The sequence below is a fragment of the Scyliorhinus canicula genome, chromosome 12, assembly GCF_902713615.1.
Source record: "Scyliorhinus canicula chromosome 12, sScyCan1.1, whole genome shotgun sequence".
Classification (NCBI taxonomy): Eukaryota; Metazoa; Chordata; class Chondrichthyes; order Carcharhiniformes; family Scyliorhinidae; genus Scyliorhinus; species Scyliorhinus canicula.
In genome coordinates, this window is record NC_052157.1 from 146,568,638 (window position 1) to 146,584,831 (window position 16,194).

General features: G+C 48.8%; 1 protein-coding gene across 1 annotated transcript in view; it reads left to right on the forward strand.

Moving 5' to 3' along the window:
* Nucleotides 1-16,194, forward strand: part of cuedc1b (CUE domain containing 1b) — a 150,203-nt gene that overhangs the window by 120,111 nt on the left and 13,898 nt on the right. The window contains exon 4 of the mRNA XM_038813108.1: nt 12,133-12,260. Coding sequence (XP_038669036.1) covers nt 12,133-12,260 — 128 coding nt within the window. The remainder of the gene's footprint in view (nt 1-12,132; nt 12,261-16,194) is intronic.

The following is a 16,194-nucleotide window of genomic DNA, read 5'->3' on the forward strand; positions in this document are numbered from 1 at the left end:
TCATTGCAATGCTGCAGGTTTTACAGATTTTCAGATATTTTGTAGAGGTGTGTTCCACCATTTAATTACACACTGATTCAAAAGTGTTAAATGTCAATTTAATATCATCAATCAGTGCCAAATATTTTCCAACACGACTGAGGAGTCAGAATCCAAGAACAAAGTCATAATTGACAGCAGGAACTATGCTTAGAACTTAGGGCAGCACGGGGGCACAGTGGTTAGCACTGCTGCCTCACAGCACCAGGGACCGGGGTTCAATTCCCAGCTTGGGTGACTGCCTGTGTGGAGTTTGTACGTTTTCCCCGTGTCTGTGTGGGTTTCCTCCGGGTGCTCCGGTTTCCTCCCAAAGATGTGCAGGTTAGGTGGCGTTACGGGTATAGGACGGGGGAGTGGGCCGAGGTATGGTGCTCTTTCAGAAGGTCGGTGCACACTCGATGGGCCAAATGGACCCTTTCAGTACTGTTGGGATTCTATGTTTCTAAACAGGAGGCTTCATTTCCCTCTTTAAGGTCATACTTGGTATCAATGACACACAACAAATCTTTGGATGCAATTTTCACTTTATTTATTTATTTTTTAAAATTTAGTGTACCCAATTAATTTTTTCCAATTAAGGGGCAGTTTAGTGTGTCCAATCCACCTAGCCTGCACAGCTTTGGGTTGTGGGGGTGAAACACACGCAAACACAGGGAGAATGTGCAAACTCCACACGGACAGTGGTGGAAAACCTTTCTTAACACACTAAGCAACAAGATGTATTTACAACGCCGGTTGCCAGGAGCTCGTTCCTGGTTGCTCGGTCCACTGAACAAATTCTTCCACGTGACATCCTGTGACTGACCAAGTCACACTTCTCTGGTTGCAGCAACAATGTTCATGTGGCCTGAGAATTTAGCTCCCTTCTGACCCAGCTCCCTTGAAAGGTAATACCTCGAATTGGGTCATCCGATCGGGATCACTGCTTAGTCAATCCCACCATGGCTGTACAAGACCACCAGCATGTGGTCACTTCCTGCCCTCAGCAGGAGCTCGGGAAGGGCCTCCATGTCCATACCAGGCTGAGTGTATTTATCTGCATCTTAATAAGGCAGGAAAAGAGCTGTTTTCACATATGCACAGTAAGAAGTCTTACAACACCAGGTTAAAGTCCAACAGGTTTGTTTCAAACACGAGCTTTCGGAGCACGGCTCCTTCTTCACCTGAAGAAGGAGCCGTGCTCCGAAAGCTCGTGTTTGAAACAAACCTGTTGGACTTTAACCTGGTGTTGTAAGACTTCTTACTGTGCTCACCCCAGTCCAACGCCGGCATCTCCACATCATGGTTCACATATGCAGGGAGGCCAATTTCAGTGAGAGTTGGTGTGGATAGGACAGAGTTTCTGGTGGTACAATTAGTTTGGACCACACCTTAAAGGCATCTCCTGCCATTTGCATGCTAGAGTGTGTGTGGGCGAGACTGTGCGTATTGTGAGCGTGTGCGCATGCATTACGTCTGTGCGTTCTGGTTTGCACCACAATTGGTTACATTTGACTTACAAACAGAAATACAAGAGATATTAAAATGACTTGCGCTTTGCACAGGCCCGTCAGTTCTTCCCGCAAGTATTTCCCTGATTAAGCACCAACTTAGAGGGAACATGTGCTCCCAGAATGCTAATGTTGGGACATTAATGCATCCCCGGTATTTTATTTATTGTCCAAAAAAAGGTTTGGGGGGGGTGACTGGGTTATGGGGATAAGGTGGAGGTGTGGGCTTGGGGTCGGGTGCTCTTTCCAAGGGCCGGTGCAGACCCGATGGGCCAAATGGCCTCCTTCTGCACTGTAAATTCTATGACCCTCTGAAAGAGCACTCTATCTAGGCCCACTCCCCCCGTCCACCTAGCCCTATTCCATGTGACCTAACCTGCACATCCCTAAGGGGCATTCCAACTAACCTGGACATCTTTGGACTGTGGGAGGAAACCGGAGCACCCGGAGGAAACCCACGCACACACGGGGAGAACGTGCAGACTCCGCACAGACAGTCACCCAAAGCTGGAATTGAACCCAGATCCCTGGCACTGTAAGGCAGCAGTGCTAACCACTGTGCCACTGGCGTGATGGTATTGCCACTGGATGAGTAATCCAGAGACCCAGAGTCATGTGCTGGGGACCCGGGTATGAATCCCACCACGGCAGATTCCTGTGACTGATGAGGTCACCCATTATATCATCTACAGTACGTCCTTTTGACCCCCTCCAGCACCGACTGTGACCCCCACCATTTGTATCCCCTTCATCACTACAAGTCGCAAGATATCCTGGCCCTGGTTATTGACCGCTGCTTTGTCATTGCTGGGCCGATATGCTGGAATTGCACCGCTGTGGGTGCCTCTTAAGCAGCGGTTCAAGGAGAAGGCCCATCACCACCTTCTCAAGGGCAACGTAGGGATGGGCGACAATGGTACGTTGGAAGCCCGTTCCTCAATCGGAATGCTGTGACCTGCTGCTTCAATCGTTCAAGGTTAATCATTATCGACCAGAAAACCTCCAATTCTGCAAATGTTCCCAAAACATGGGTTGTGGAAAGTGCAGAAATGTTCATCTCCATTCATCTGCCTGTCAGCCAAAGTAATGTTTTAAACGTGACTCGTCAGTGACTCTGTGATTTGTAACTCTACAGTTCCAGCTGGCTCTAGGAGTGCTGTGCATTGATTGAAATTGCCAAGATCCCGATCCATTCCAGAAAGATGTGTCATCGGGGGAAAAGTTACTCGACAAGGACAGGATCATGTTGGATTCCTAATCAAACATGCTCAGTGTCCATTGTTCTAAACGTTTTCATTCTATTTAAATCTGAGCAGAGCCTTTTTCTTAAGTTCAATTTAAGGGAACCCTGCTTCAGTCCAGCTCCCCCCTCCCTCTCTGCATTTTGCCTATTCCTGCCTGTCCGGCTGCCGGAGAAGCCACGATGCCTATTCCTGCCTATCCAGCTGCCGGAGAAGCCACAATGCCTATTCCTGCCTGTCCAGCTGCCGGAGAAGCCACAATGCCTATTCCTGCCTATCCGGCTGCCGGAGAAGCCACAATGCCTATTCCTGCCTGTCTGGCTGCCGGAGAAGCCACAATGCCTATTCCTGCCTGTCCGGCTGCCGGAGAAGCCACAATGCCTATTCCTGCCTGTCCGGCTGCCGGAGAAGCCACAATGCCTATTCCTGCCTGTCCGGCTGCCGGAGGAGCTCCAATGCCTATTGCTGCCTGTCCGGCTGCCGGAGAAGCCCCAATGCCTATTCCTGCCTGTCCAGCTGCCGGAGAAGCCACAATGCCTATTGCTGCCTGTCCGGCTGCCGGAGAAGCCCCAATGCCTATTCCTGCCTGTCCGGCTGCCGGAGAAGCCACAATGCCTATTCCTGCCTGTCCGGCTGCCGGAGAAGCCACAATGCCTATTCCTGCCTGTCCGGCTGCCGGAGAAGCCACAATGCCTATTCCTGCCTGTCCGGCTGCCGGAGAAGCCACAATGCCTATTCCTGCCTGTCCGGCTGCCGGAGAAGCCCCAATGCCTATTCCTGCCTGTCCGGCTGCCGGAGAAGCCACAATGCCTATTCCTGCCTGTCCGGCTGCCGGAGAAGCCACAATGCCTATTCCTGCCTGTCCGGCTGCCGGAGAAGCCACAATGCCTATTCCTGCCTGTCCGGCTGCCGGAGAAGCCACAATGCCTATTCCTGCCTGTCCGGCTGCCGGAGAAGCCACAATGCCTGCAGGGCAATGTATTCGGCCTGGAGCATCTAGAATGGCCTAGAATCATAACATCCCTACAGTGCAGCCATTTGGCCCATCGAGTCTGCAACGACCCTCTGAAAAAGCACTCTACTTAGGCCCAAACCCCACCCTATCCCCGTGACCCCACCGAGGGTCAGTTTAGCCTGGCCAATCCACCTAACCTGCACGTCTTTGGACTGTGGGAGGAAACCGGAGCACCCGGAGGAAACCCCACGCAGACAAGGGGAGAACGTGCAGAGACTCCACGTGCAGAGTCACCCGAGCTTGGAATCAAACCCGGGTCCCTGGCACTGTGCTAACCACTGTGCCACCCTGCTGCCCAGAAGTTTCCTGAGCTCACGGTCGGAGGTTATCCGACGCAATACTGAGCCACAACGACCAGAAATGTGCCATCCAATTTGTGTTGGAGCGGTCAGTCGAGATTGGGAAGTGGTTGGGGCTGTGAGGTGGAGTTGTGATGACTTTCATGGTTGAATGACCTGCCTCCATTCACTGTCTGGAGTCTAATGGGTGAACTTAAAGAAAAATAAAGGCTTGCATTTATACAGCACTTTTCACTATCATCAGGTGCCCCAAAATGCTTTACCGCCAATGACATACTTTTGGAGTGTGGTAAATGCAGCAGCCAATTGATGCACAGCAAGCTCCCAAAAACAACAGTGTGATAATGACCAGATTAATTATTTTTTTTGTGCAGTCGATTGAGGGATAAATATTGGGCAGGAAACCGGGGTAACTCCCCTGCTCTCTCAAACAATGCCCCGATATCTTTTACCTCTACCTGAGCAGAGCCATCAGTTTAACCTGATGGACAGCGCCCCCAGCAGTGCAGCATGCCCCCGGTACTGCAATGGAACATCAGGCTTGATTTTTGTGCTTGAGCCTTGGAGTGGGGCTCGAACCTTCTGAATCCGAGAATGCGACCAATTCAGCCGCAAGAAGGCACTTAAACCAATGCCTATGGAACTGAACTCTGGTAATAGGCAGCCCCTCCAGCAGGAAATACTTCAAACAGATGAGATTCTGCGCTTAAACAGAGGCGGCCAAGGATTATTTCTTTGCATTACAGAAATTCCGACTCGATAAACAAAACAGAGCACCTGTCTTGAATTAGCAGAAATGTCGACAGAAATGTGAGGCCTCTTGTCCCCCTCGGTCTTTCTCGTAAGGAGTTTGGAAGATCTTCAAACACGTGATCTCCATTTAAAACATTTCACGAGACAGCCATACTTTTGAAGCTGTCTCAAGGCGCATTTGAAAGAGTGAGTTGCTGCCAGTATCTCGCACTGTAGCCAATGTAAATTCTGACTCAGGAACTCTGCCGCTAACCCTCTGAGAGCCACAGGGCCTCAAATCCTTTTAAAAAAATTTTGGCACACCCCCCCCAGACCCAGAAACAAGGGGTTCCATCCTGATCTCTTCCTTCATCCTTTCTCTTCCCATTTTATCTGCTTTTGATAATCCTGTCACGTTAGAAATTCAGGGGAGCTAAGGAAAGCCTGGGCTGGAACTGGGGACCGAGTGTCACTCTTCCAAATGGTCTTAATGCCCTCTGTGTCTTACTTAAAGTGAACCCTTTTTAAACTTGCCCTTTTTCGGGTTGCCAACCCTCCAGGATTGCCCCGGAGAGGTCAAAATCCTGGAACTCCCTGGCTAACAGCACGGTGGGTGTACCCACACCACAGGGGCTGCAGAGGGTCAAGAGGGTGCAGGCCCAATGGGCCGAAGGGCCTGAATGCGCTGTATCTTTCTGTGAAGGCAGCTCGCCACCACCTTCCCGGGGGCAATTAGGGGTGGGTTAGGTGGATTGGCCATGATAAATTGCCCTTAGTGTCCAAAATTGCCCTTAGTGTTGGGTGGGGTTGCTGGGTTATGGGGATGGGGTGGAGGTGTTGACCTTGGGTAGGGTGCTCTTTCCAAGAGCCGGTGCAGACTCGATGGGCCGAATGGCCTCCTTCTGCACTGTAAATTCTATGATAATAAATGCTGGCCGACTCAGTGATGCTGCCCACATACCGTGAGTAATAAAAAAAATCGAAAAACTTTTTTTTTTGTCATTTTCTTTGAACATTTCTCTTCACCAAATATAAAAATAATGAAAATTGAGGTGGGGGGGGGGGGGGGGGGGGGTGGTTGGGGGGCGGGGGGGGGGGGGGGCGTCATCCATTTGGGTAATTCAATCTTTTTGCTTTCCAGTTGGCGTGGGAAGGCACAAGGACCGGTGTGTTGGCCAACTAATGGCCGGTCCTTGGAGGGGAGGGTGGGTTTGGAATCGTGTCATGAAACATCCAGGAATGCACTTATTCGCAGTTGGCAACCTTCGTCCTTCCAAAGTGCACAAGGATTCTTTTCCTTAATACATTTAGAGTACCCAATTCATTGTTTCCAATTGAGGGGCAATTTAATGTGGCCAATCCGCCTAGCCTGCACATCTTCTGGGTTGTGGGGGCGAAACCCGCGCAAACACGGGGGAGAATGTGCAAACTCCACACGGACAGTGACCCAGAGCCGCGATCGAACCTGGGCCCTCGGCGCCGTGAGGTAGCAGGGCTAACCACTGCGCTGCCGAGCTCCCCCAACAAAGGTTCCTTTTTAAGCAAAATATTATTTTCTGAGGAGAAAGGATGGGAGTGCGGTCCTAATCAAACAGCTGACCGTTTAAATTTTTTTTTAAATTTAAAGTGCGGCTTCTTTTTTCCCCCAATTATGCCTGAAAAAGTGACTGGGCCTTGCTTGTACATACGCGCACACAAAATCACACCCAAGTGACTCCGGCTGTGAGGAGTGGAGCATTGGGGGGGGGGGGGGGGGGGGGTGGAGATTCTGCTTTCCAGCCCGCTAATCAGATTTAAATACATGCAAATTGCGGATTGGCAGCGGAGAATTGCAATGGGCCTGGTGCCTGGCACTGATCCCGTTTTTCAGGCAATCTGCCATTCTCCACCCGATCAGGAATCCCGATTGCAGCGTTGGGCAATGGAGAATCCACCCCCAAGGCTGGGATGCTCCATTCTGGAGCCAAAGAGCTCCCGCCAGCGGAGAATCGTGCCTGGTCTCTACAGGAGCTGGAAGCAGGGCCCAAGGCCCAGGTGTGAGCCTCTCTCCTTTACCATAGAAATATTTGCATCCTGACGAGCAGGCCGGAATACGTCGGAATCCCGGTATTGGGCCGCCATTTTGAGCAGGCTGCCTGCTTGACAGGCACCCAATCCATGAACATTCACTCCTTCCACCACTGGGCGGCTCGGTAGCACAGTGTTTAGCACTGTTGCCTCACAGCTCCAGGGAAGGTTCAATTCCCGGCTTGGGTCACTATCTGTGCAGAGTCTGCACGTTTTCCCCGTGTCTGCGTGGGTTTCCTCCGGGTGCTCCGGTTTCCTCCCACAAGTCCCGAAAGACGTGCTTGTTAGGTGAATTGGACATTCAGAATTTTCCCTCCGTGTACCCGAACAGGCGCCAGAGTGTGACGACTAGGGGATCTTCACAGTAACATCATTGCAGTATTAGTGTAAACCTACTTGTGACACTAATATAGATTATGATGCACAGTAGCAGCCATGTGTACCATATACAAGTTACACTGCAGGAACTCATCAAGGCACCTTCCAAACCCATGACTGCTGCCATCTAGAAGACTGAGGGCAGAAGAGACATGGGAACCACCATCTGAAAGTTCCCCACCAAGTCACTCACCATCCTGACTTGGAAATATATCGCCGTTCCTCCAAAGTCACCCTCCCTCACAGCACTTTGGTGAACCTATAGCTCAGGGACTGCAGCAGTTGAAGAAGGCAGCTCACCATCACACTCCTGAGGGCAATTAGGCATGGGCAATGAATGTGGACCTCACCAGTGATGCCCACATCCCATGAATGAATGTAAAGAACGGGTTTGTGAAGGGGATGGGCAGAGCAGAGGCAGTAGATCGGATGGTCTCAATCTTAGTGGCAGCAAGCCCATGTGTTTGTTGCACTTGTTGCAGGTGAGAATGATAAGATTCAGGTGAGGAAGGTTTAAGGAGACTATTTTCAGTAGGGAAAAGAAGACAGAGGTTATCTCAGTGTTGTAGGATGATCCTGGAATAAAGCCGTTTTGACAGCCAAGAGCAGGTCCCATGAATGCTTTATGCTGTCAAGTCAGATCTGATGATAGACGGTTGAACCAATCCTCTGCTTTATGCAACAGTGCAGATGAGGTTGAGGGGGGACCTGATTGAGGTCTACAAAATTATGAGAGGTATGGACAGGGTGGATAGCAACAAGCTTTTTCCAAGAGTGGGGAGGGGTGTCAATAACAAGGGGGTACGATTTCAAGGTGAGAGGGGGAAAGTTTAAGGGAGATTGAGTGGAAGGTTTTTTACGCAGAGGATGGTGGGTGCCTGGAACGCTTTGCCAGCGGAGGTGGTAGAGGCGGGCACGATAGCATCATTTAAGATGCATCTAGACAGATATATGAACGGGCGGGGAACAGAGGGAAGTAGAGCCTTGGAAAATAGGCGACAGGGTTAGATAAAGGATCTGGATCGGCGCAGGCTGGGAGGGCCGAAGGGCCTGTTTCTGTGCTGTAATTTTCTTTGTTCTTGTTCTTATGAGAGAAGGAATGTCCAGCATGAGAAAGAGAGCAGTAGTTTTAATCTAGGCTAGGCCATCAAAGGGGCGAGTGAGTAGATTTGTCACTGCAGCAGTATTGTGTTGAATGAAGAGCCAACAGCTAGCTAGTTGGAATTTTGAAAGTGCAGTTTTATGTGAATTTGGGGAAGAGAGTTTTTCTTTGCACAGTTTTGGAGATGGGAGCAGGAAGTTGCAAAGACGCTGGGACAGTCTGGGTGGGCCAATCTATAGCAGATGGAGCCTAATATGTGGAAGTTTGAGAGCATCCAAGAATGACTAATTGGAATATTTTTGAAATGACATGAGGTTCAAACTGTGGAAGAGCAAAGGAATTTGGGTACCCGAATATTCCAATCACTGAAAACGGGTGCCCAGGTACAACAAGTAATTAAAATGGCTCGCTGACAGGGAAGCCATTCTCAAATGGGCTGGAACGTTTAGGAGGAAATGATAGTTCAGGTTGTTGTAGGGTGTTGGATAGAGTTTGGTAGGTCTGCAGAGGTCTATATAGTCATACGTGGGTTAACTCAGGGCAGCGCGGTGGCGCAGTGGGTTAGCCCTGCAGCCTCACGGCGCTGAGGTCCCAGGTTCGATCCCGGCCTCTGGGTCACCGTCCGTGTGGAGTTTGCACATTCTCCCCGTGTCTGCGTGGGTTTCGCCCCCACAACCAAAGATGTCAAGCTAGGTGGATTGGCCACGCTAAATTGCCCCTTAATTGGAAAAAATGAATTGGGTAATCTAAATTTATTTTTAAAAATACGTGGGTTAACAGTAAGTCTTTATTGACTCTTAGAACTGATTGAAAATATACTCTTGGAGCTATCTCCATGCTTGCTGGTACACACGGCTCTGTCCAACACCAGGCTGACCCTGAGGGCAGGTCATGTGCTCTCTTACATCACTGTGTGGGCAGTACAGTCAGTCCCACATTAACCCTATATGTGCTGGATCCTCAAGCTACACAGCTGTAGACCATTGGTCACATCTCAGCTTGAGTACTGGGATCAACTTTGGACACTACAAACTCAGGGAATAGCTTGGCCAATATGAAGGGGATACAGCACATATTAACCAGGATAATACCGGGACTTAAAGGCTGCAATTACCAGGACAAGTTGTATAAACTTGGATTATATTTTTTTTAATGTAAAAAGTTGAGGGGTTAGCATTGACGAGGAAATTCAATAGAATATAAACACTTTACGTTTTAAGTTTAAAGTACCCAATTATTTTTTTCCAATTAAGGGGCAATTTAGCATGGCCAATCCACCTACCCTGTACATCTTTGGGTTGTGGGGGTGAGACCCACGCAGACACGGGGAGAATGTGCAAACTCCACACAGCCAGTGACCTGGGGCTGGGATCAAACCTGGGTCCTCAGTGCGGGAACAGCTCATGAATAATCTTAAAATGTAATCATTGCTGCGTGAAGAGACATTTTTTGTCAAAGCTTTTCGTCTTGCACAAAGAACAGAATGTTGAATGGTTGCAAGTGGACCCTGATTGGTAGAGGTGTTGCCTTGGAGAATGCACTAGTTGATGGTGACCGGTAGCATTGTAGTTAGCACAATTGCTTCACAGCTCCAGGGTCCCAGGTTCGATTCCCAGCTTGGGTCACTGCCTGTGCGGAGTCTGCACATTCTCCCCATGTCTGCGTGGGTTTCCTCCGGGTGCTTTGGTTCCTCCCAGTCCAAAGATGTGCAGGTTAGGTGGATTGGCCATGATAAATTGCCCTAATTGCCCCTAATGTTGGGTGAGGTTGCTGGGTTACAAGGATATGGTGGAGGTGTGGGCTTGGGTAGAGTACTCTTTCCAAGAGCTGGTGCAGACTCTGTGGGCCGAATGGCCTCCTTCTGCACTGTAAATTCTACGATTCTATGACAGTGAACTGCCAAAGCAATGTTTGAAATTTGAACTAGGCAGCTTGGCTCTGATTGATTAAAGCATTAACCTGAGGAATGAACCAGCAAATAACTGTAAATTATTTTGTTTAGCTGAAACAGGTGCAATGTGTGTACATTTTCTTTCTGCTGCAAGGAGCGGGGCTTAATGTTTTTTTTATTACTTTATCAGAGTTACAAAGCCAGAGCTCAGAGTGTGGACCGGGGTAAACCCCTAATCCAGCTCCTCGCCTGCTCCAAAAACCAATTCAAATTGAATCCAATTCATGGTCCCCACAAGAGAGACGTACCAGATCCAGGCATTACACCTGGCCTCACGCTCATGTTAGCCAAAAGGCCAAGCAGCAATGGGGGCCCAATGTTAATATATGTGGCTTTCAGTCATCTCAACATTGGAACTGGTTCATTTCGGAGTGAAATCGAAAAACACTTTTTCACACAATGGGTAATGGAAAGGTTCTGGGGGCTCGGTCAATTAAAACTTTCAGAGATCAGTCGAGTTTTGATGGACAAGGGTATCCGGCGATATTGAACAAAGGTAGGGGATTGGAGCTGAGCTACAGATCCACCGTGATCTAATGTTTTCAATTCATTTGTAGCAAGGTAAGTTTTTATTGACCATCCCCCAATTGCCCTTGAGAAGGTTGATGAATACTTGAATGTTCCGAAGAGTAGAACAGGCAGCAGGGGTGTATTTATTTCCTTTCCTATGTTCATGAGATCTGTTGGTGTCTATAACTGGCGATGGAAGTAAGTTAATGGGTAAATAGATTTGCGACCTCCGGGGTTTCATATCGTTCATTAGTGTGGCCCAAACAGACAGGAGTTTGGACATCCCTGACTTGAATGACGTGAGAATGCCGTGATGGGTGGGGGAAACTGTGAGATCAATGAGATTTCATGGGTTGACTTACCTCTTTATTAATATTTATCCAGTGTTGTAGTGTTCTCACGATGATGCATGGCCCCTTCTCCGTCATCGAACTGGAATTTAGAATAGCCAAAACTCTTCTTCCTCGAGAATGACCCTTTAACTGAGATAATGTCAGGACTGTAGCTGAAGGCCCATTGAAACAAGTCAGCGTTTTAGTTATCAGGATAGATGGGAGAGATCGGGACTCTTCCCCTTGGAGAGGGGAAGGCGGAGAGCAGTTTAATTGAGGTGTTCAAAATCACGAGGGGGTTGGACAGAGTAGATAGAGAGAAATTGTGTCCCCCCCCCCCCCCCCGCCCGCCCATAAAAGGATCAAGAGCTAGAGGGCACAGATTTGCAAAATAAGGAAATGTGATACGTGAGCCTCAGACTGAAGGGACGATACTTTAAAACAGAGATGAGGAGGAATTTCTTCAGCCAGAGGGTGGTGAATCTGTGGAACTCTTTGCCGCAGAAGACTGTAGAGGCCAAGTCACTGGGTGTCTTTAAGACAGAGATAGATAGGTTCTTGATTAATAAGAGGATCAAGGGTTATGGGGAGAAGGCAGAAATATGGGGATGAGAAAAATATCAGCTGTGATTGAATGACGGACCAGACGCGATGGACAGCCTAATTCTGCTCCTATGTCTTATGGTCTAAAAATCTTTTTCACACAGCGAATTGTTTGGGTCTGGAACGAGGCATTCAGGAGGGCATTAGGTGATTACTTGAATAGAAACAATGTGCAGGGTCACGGAGAAAAGGCAGGGGTGTGGCACAAAGTCATGATGCTCGTTTGGAGAGCCGCTGCAAACCTGATGGGCCAAATGGCCTCCTTCTGCGCCGTAACAATTCCGCGATTGTTTTGAAGTCGAGAGAAAATGCTCCAGTCTGATCAAAGTTGCACAGATTTTAACTTTAATCTTTTTAATTCTGCCTTGTTCAGATTTTGGAGAGGACGCTGGAGCCGGACAGTTCTGACGAAGAGCCTCCACCCGTGTACTCTCCTCCTGCCTACGACAGTCATGTATTCGACCAGAGTTATCCGCCACTCCCTCCCTTGCCACCTCGACGGTAAGCACCACGACCGCAGTGAACCTCTTGCTTTTTGCTTGTGATTTGGGCTGCGCAGGTGACACTTTCCCGCTTGGAGCAGAAAGAATGGTCCAACATCCGTCTGCACTCGTCCTTTCAGTCAACACCAACTCCAGTCGCACCAAGGCCACCTCCTGGAGTTTGAGTGGTATTACAACGTTTGCCAATGATAGCAGAGTTGGCATAAATTCTTACATACTCTGGATTAGGCAGTGCAGCTGTAATGCCCAGTTATCACCTTGACGTCTTCCTGTTGTTTTCCGAGACAGGAAACTAACTTGAAAGTGATGGATATAGGGCAGCACGGGTGCGCAGTGGTTAGCACTGCTGCGTCACGGCGCTGAGGACCCGGGTTCGATCCTGGCTCTGGGTCACTGTCCGTGTGGAGTTTGCACATTCTCCCCGTGTCTATGTGGGTTTCGCCCCCACATCCCAAAGATGTGCAGGGTAGGTGGATTGGCCACGCTAAATTGCCCCTTAATTGGAAAAACAATAATTGGGTAATCTAAATTTATAAGAAACCGCCCTCCCATCCCCCCATCCCCCCCATCCCCCCAAAAAAACGTTCAATTAGGGACCAATAACATTTTGTTTAAAGGAGGCAAAATTTGAGATTCAAGCCACAAGGGCTTTGAACAAACAAAAATAAACTTTACTCTACAAGGTAAAACAAAAATCCACCTTGTACTCTTAACATTCAGAGTTAATATGAGGTACGTGTGAATTAACTAGCAAACCGTGGTTGAGCACAGCACAGTGCAAAATAAATAGCAAATGCGACCAAGACAGATCCCATGGGTTTCTCAGCAACCCACACAGATGTCAGTAGACACCGTGAATCAACAAATTTCAATAAAACTCTCGCTTCCTCGTGAAGGACTCCAGATTTTTCACTTCTGACAATCAAGCCTCTGAATTCCCTCAAAGCCACTCTAGCTGTGACTGCCTCAAGCATTACACACCTCCCAGAGTTACAGTCTTATCTCCTGAGACTCCGTCCCACGGGACTTCTGAGTCTGCAATCCAACCTCAACACTGACACAATCCCAGCTGCTTAATAACCGGCTGCCTTCGCTGGGCTGGCACTGCCCGCTCACCAAGCTCCAATCTCCCCAGCTACACCGAGCTAGAAATGGCTCCCCAGGACTGCATCTGAGCCCTAACTCCTTTCAGCATGGAACATGTGGCCTTCTGTCATGGAATACTTCTCCTGAGCCCTGATTACACACAGCCAGCTTACAGCAGCACCTTTCCAGGCATGGCCTGCTGCAGAACACTCTGAGACACTGTGTGGGCCCCGGCAGAACATGAACTGTTATGACCCCTATATCCACCTCCTGACCCCTGGGAAGTTGGGAGCTCTGTGTGGCTCAAATGGAATGATTTTACATGACCTACTGGTAGGTTATATAATAATGTTTTGATTTTCCCTCATTTCCAGTCTCTGATTTCCACAGCTCCCATGCCATCCAAGGTCAGCTTAATTTAATTGGCTCTCAGGATGTGGGCGACACTGGCAACACCACATTTATTACCCGTTTCCAGTGACCCCGAGAAGATGGCGATGGACCATTCCTCACATCCTGCCTTTTAGTGCAACTAAGGGGCATTTTTATAGTCATAGGTCTGTCAATCCACATAAAAGGGGCAGGTTCCTGTCTCTGAAGGCTAATATTAAACCTTACAACACCAGGTTAAAGTCCAACAGGTTTGTCTCAAACACGAGCTTTCAGAGCACAGCCCCTTTCCTCAGGTGAATGGTTGATTCACCTGAGGAAGGAGCTGTGCTCCGAAAGCTAGCATTTTAAACAAACGTGTTGGACTTTAACCTGGTGTTGTAAGACTTCTTACTGTGCCCACTCCAGTCCAGCACCGGCATTTCCACATCATAATATTAAAAGTTGGGTTTTCTTGATAACCTGTCATGTTGTTGGGGTTTTTCTTTTTGGCGCTTGCACAAAAGTATTTAGTCTTAATGAAGTGAATTCGTGGCTTGCCAGGATTCAACCTGACTTCTCAATTTGTACTACAATAGCATAGGATCCACATGGCCAAACAGACCACTTCAGGCCCTCAAACCCATGGCAGAATCAATGACAATTGTTATGGTGCTGAACGAGGTCATTTGGCTAATCCTGTCTGCACTGGCTCTCCAAATGGGCAACATGCCTTTCCCCTGCCTTTCCCCATAACCCTGCACGTGATTTCTATTCAGCTAATGCCCTCCTGAATGCCTCGATTGAATCTGCCTCCACCACACTTCCAGGCCGTGCGTTCCAGACCCCAACCACCCGTGTGTTTAAAAAGATTTTTCTCACATCGCGTTTGCTTCTTTTGAAAATCACTTTAAATCCGGGCCCTCTCGTTCTTGATTCTTTTACAAGTGGGACCACCAGTTTCTCCCTATCTATTCTGTCCAGCCCCCTCACGATTTAAAAATTTAAAAAAAAAAAAATAAATTTAGTGTACCCAATCATTTTTCCAATTAAGGGGCAATTTAGCGTGGCCAATCCACCTAGCTTGCACCTTTTTTTTTGGGTTGTGGCGGCGAAACCCACGCAGACACGGGGAGAATGTGCAAACTCCACACGGACAGTGACCCAGAGCCGGGACCGAACCTGGGACCTCAGTGCCGTGAGGCGGTTGTGCTAACCACTAGGCCACCGTGCTGCCCCCCCCCTCATGATTTTGAACACCTCATTCAAATCTCCTCTTGGTCTTCTCTCCAAGCAGAACCATCTCAATCTCTCCAACCTATCCTCACAACTGAAGTTTCTCATCCCTGGAACCATTCTTGTAAAACCTCTTCTGCGCCCTCTCCAATGCGTTCACATCCTTCCTATAGCGTGGCACCTAGAAGGACTGGACCTTTCTCTATGCACTCAGTGTCACTGCCATGTGTTTGCAAAGGGCGTTGGGTGATATTCCAATTGGGTAATAGTCTTCCTGTGAGGGTGGGTGCAACAAATGATTGAAGAGTGGGTAGAGAAGTGTCACGATTGAGCTGGTCCAACTTGCATTTGTATTCTAAAAGAATACAGTGATCAGTGGCGTAGCATCTTATTGAATGATCTGCCCCTCCCTAGCTGTAACAGCGCAATCCTTTTAACCATGGAGGATTAATTTGGATCTTGTGCAACATTTAATACTTTCAGTTTCACCATCGCCGCAAACATTCAGGAGGAATCATTGTCTCCTGTTTGTTTTGCAAGTTGCTACACGAATCTCGCTGTTCTATAACCAATTGCTCGGTTGGACAATGAGCTCGAGGGTATTTTAACAGAAGCAATATTTAAACATCCCTTGTCAAATTGGGTCAGGCTTCACAGTGGACTGGGCCTCAGGCGACTGAACTGATAGTGATGTGATTAAACCTGATGCAGCTGCATTAACTGTTTTACTGTACGATCCATTTGGTGCCACTTTATTTCTCCGCCCCCCCCCCATCTCCACTTGTTTCCCCCTCATCTTGAAGATAAATCCGAGGTTGGGGGCAGCGGGGGAGGCCCCCCTCCTCCCCGCCCCAATTAGAAAGCCTTGGCCGATCTGCTGACAGAGACCATTCTAACTCTTCCCACAGACTATTCACAGACTTCACTTCCTGTTGATAGGATTTTTAATCAAGTATATTATGTCAACGGGCAGCGTGGGGAAGGCTTATTCAATCAGCAATAATGGAAACGTGCTATGTAAACAGGTCTTTGTCCTGCTGTAGCTGCAGGCTGCGGCCACTAGAGGGTGGCAAAGCTTGGCTAATGCACGGCGATGCAAAGAGAGAGATGGGAGGAGACTTGGGTGGAGCACAGGTGCAAGCACAGATCAGTTGGGCTGAGTGGTCTGCTTCTGTGCTGTAAATTCTTTATAATTCTGTGTAAGCAATGCCTTGGTGGGGGGGGGGGGGGGGGGGGGGGGA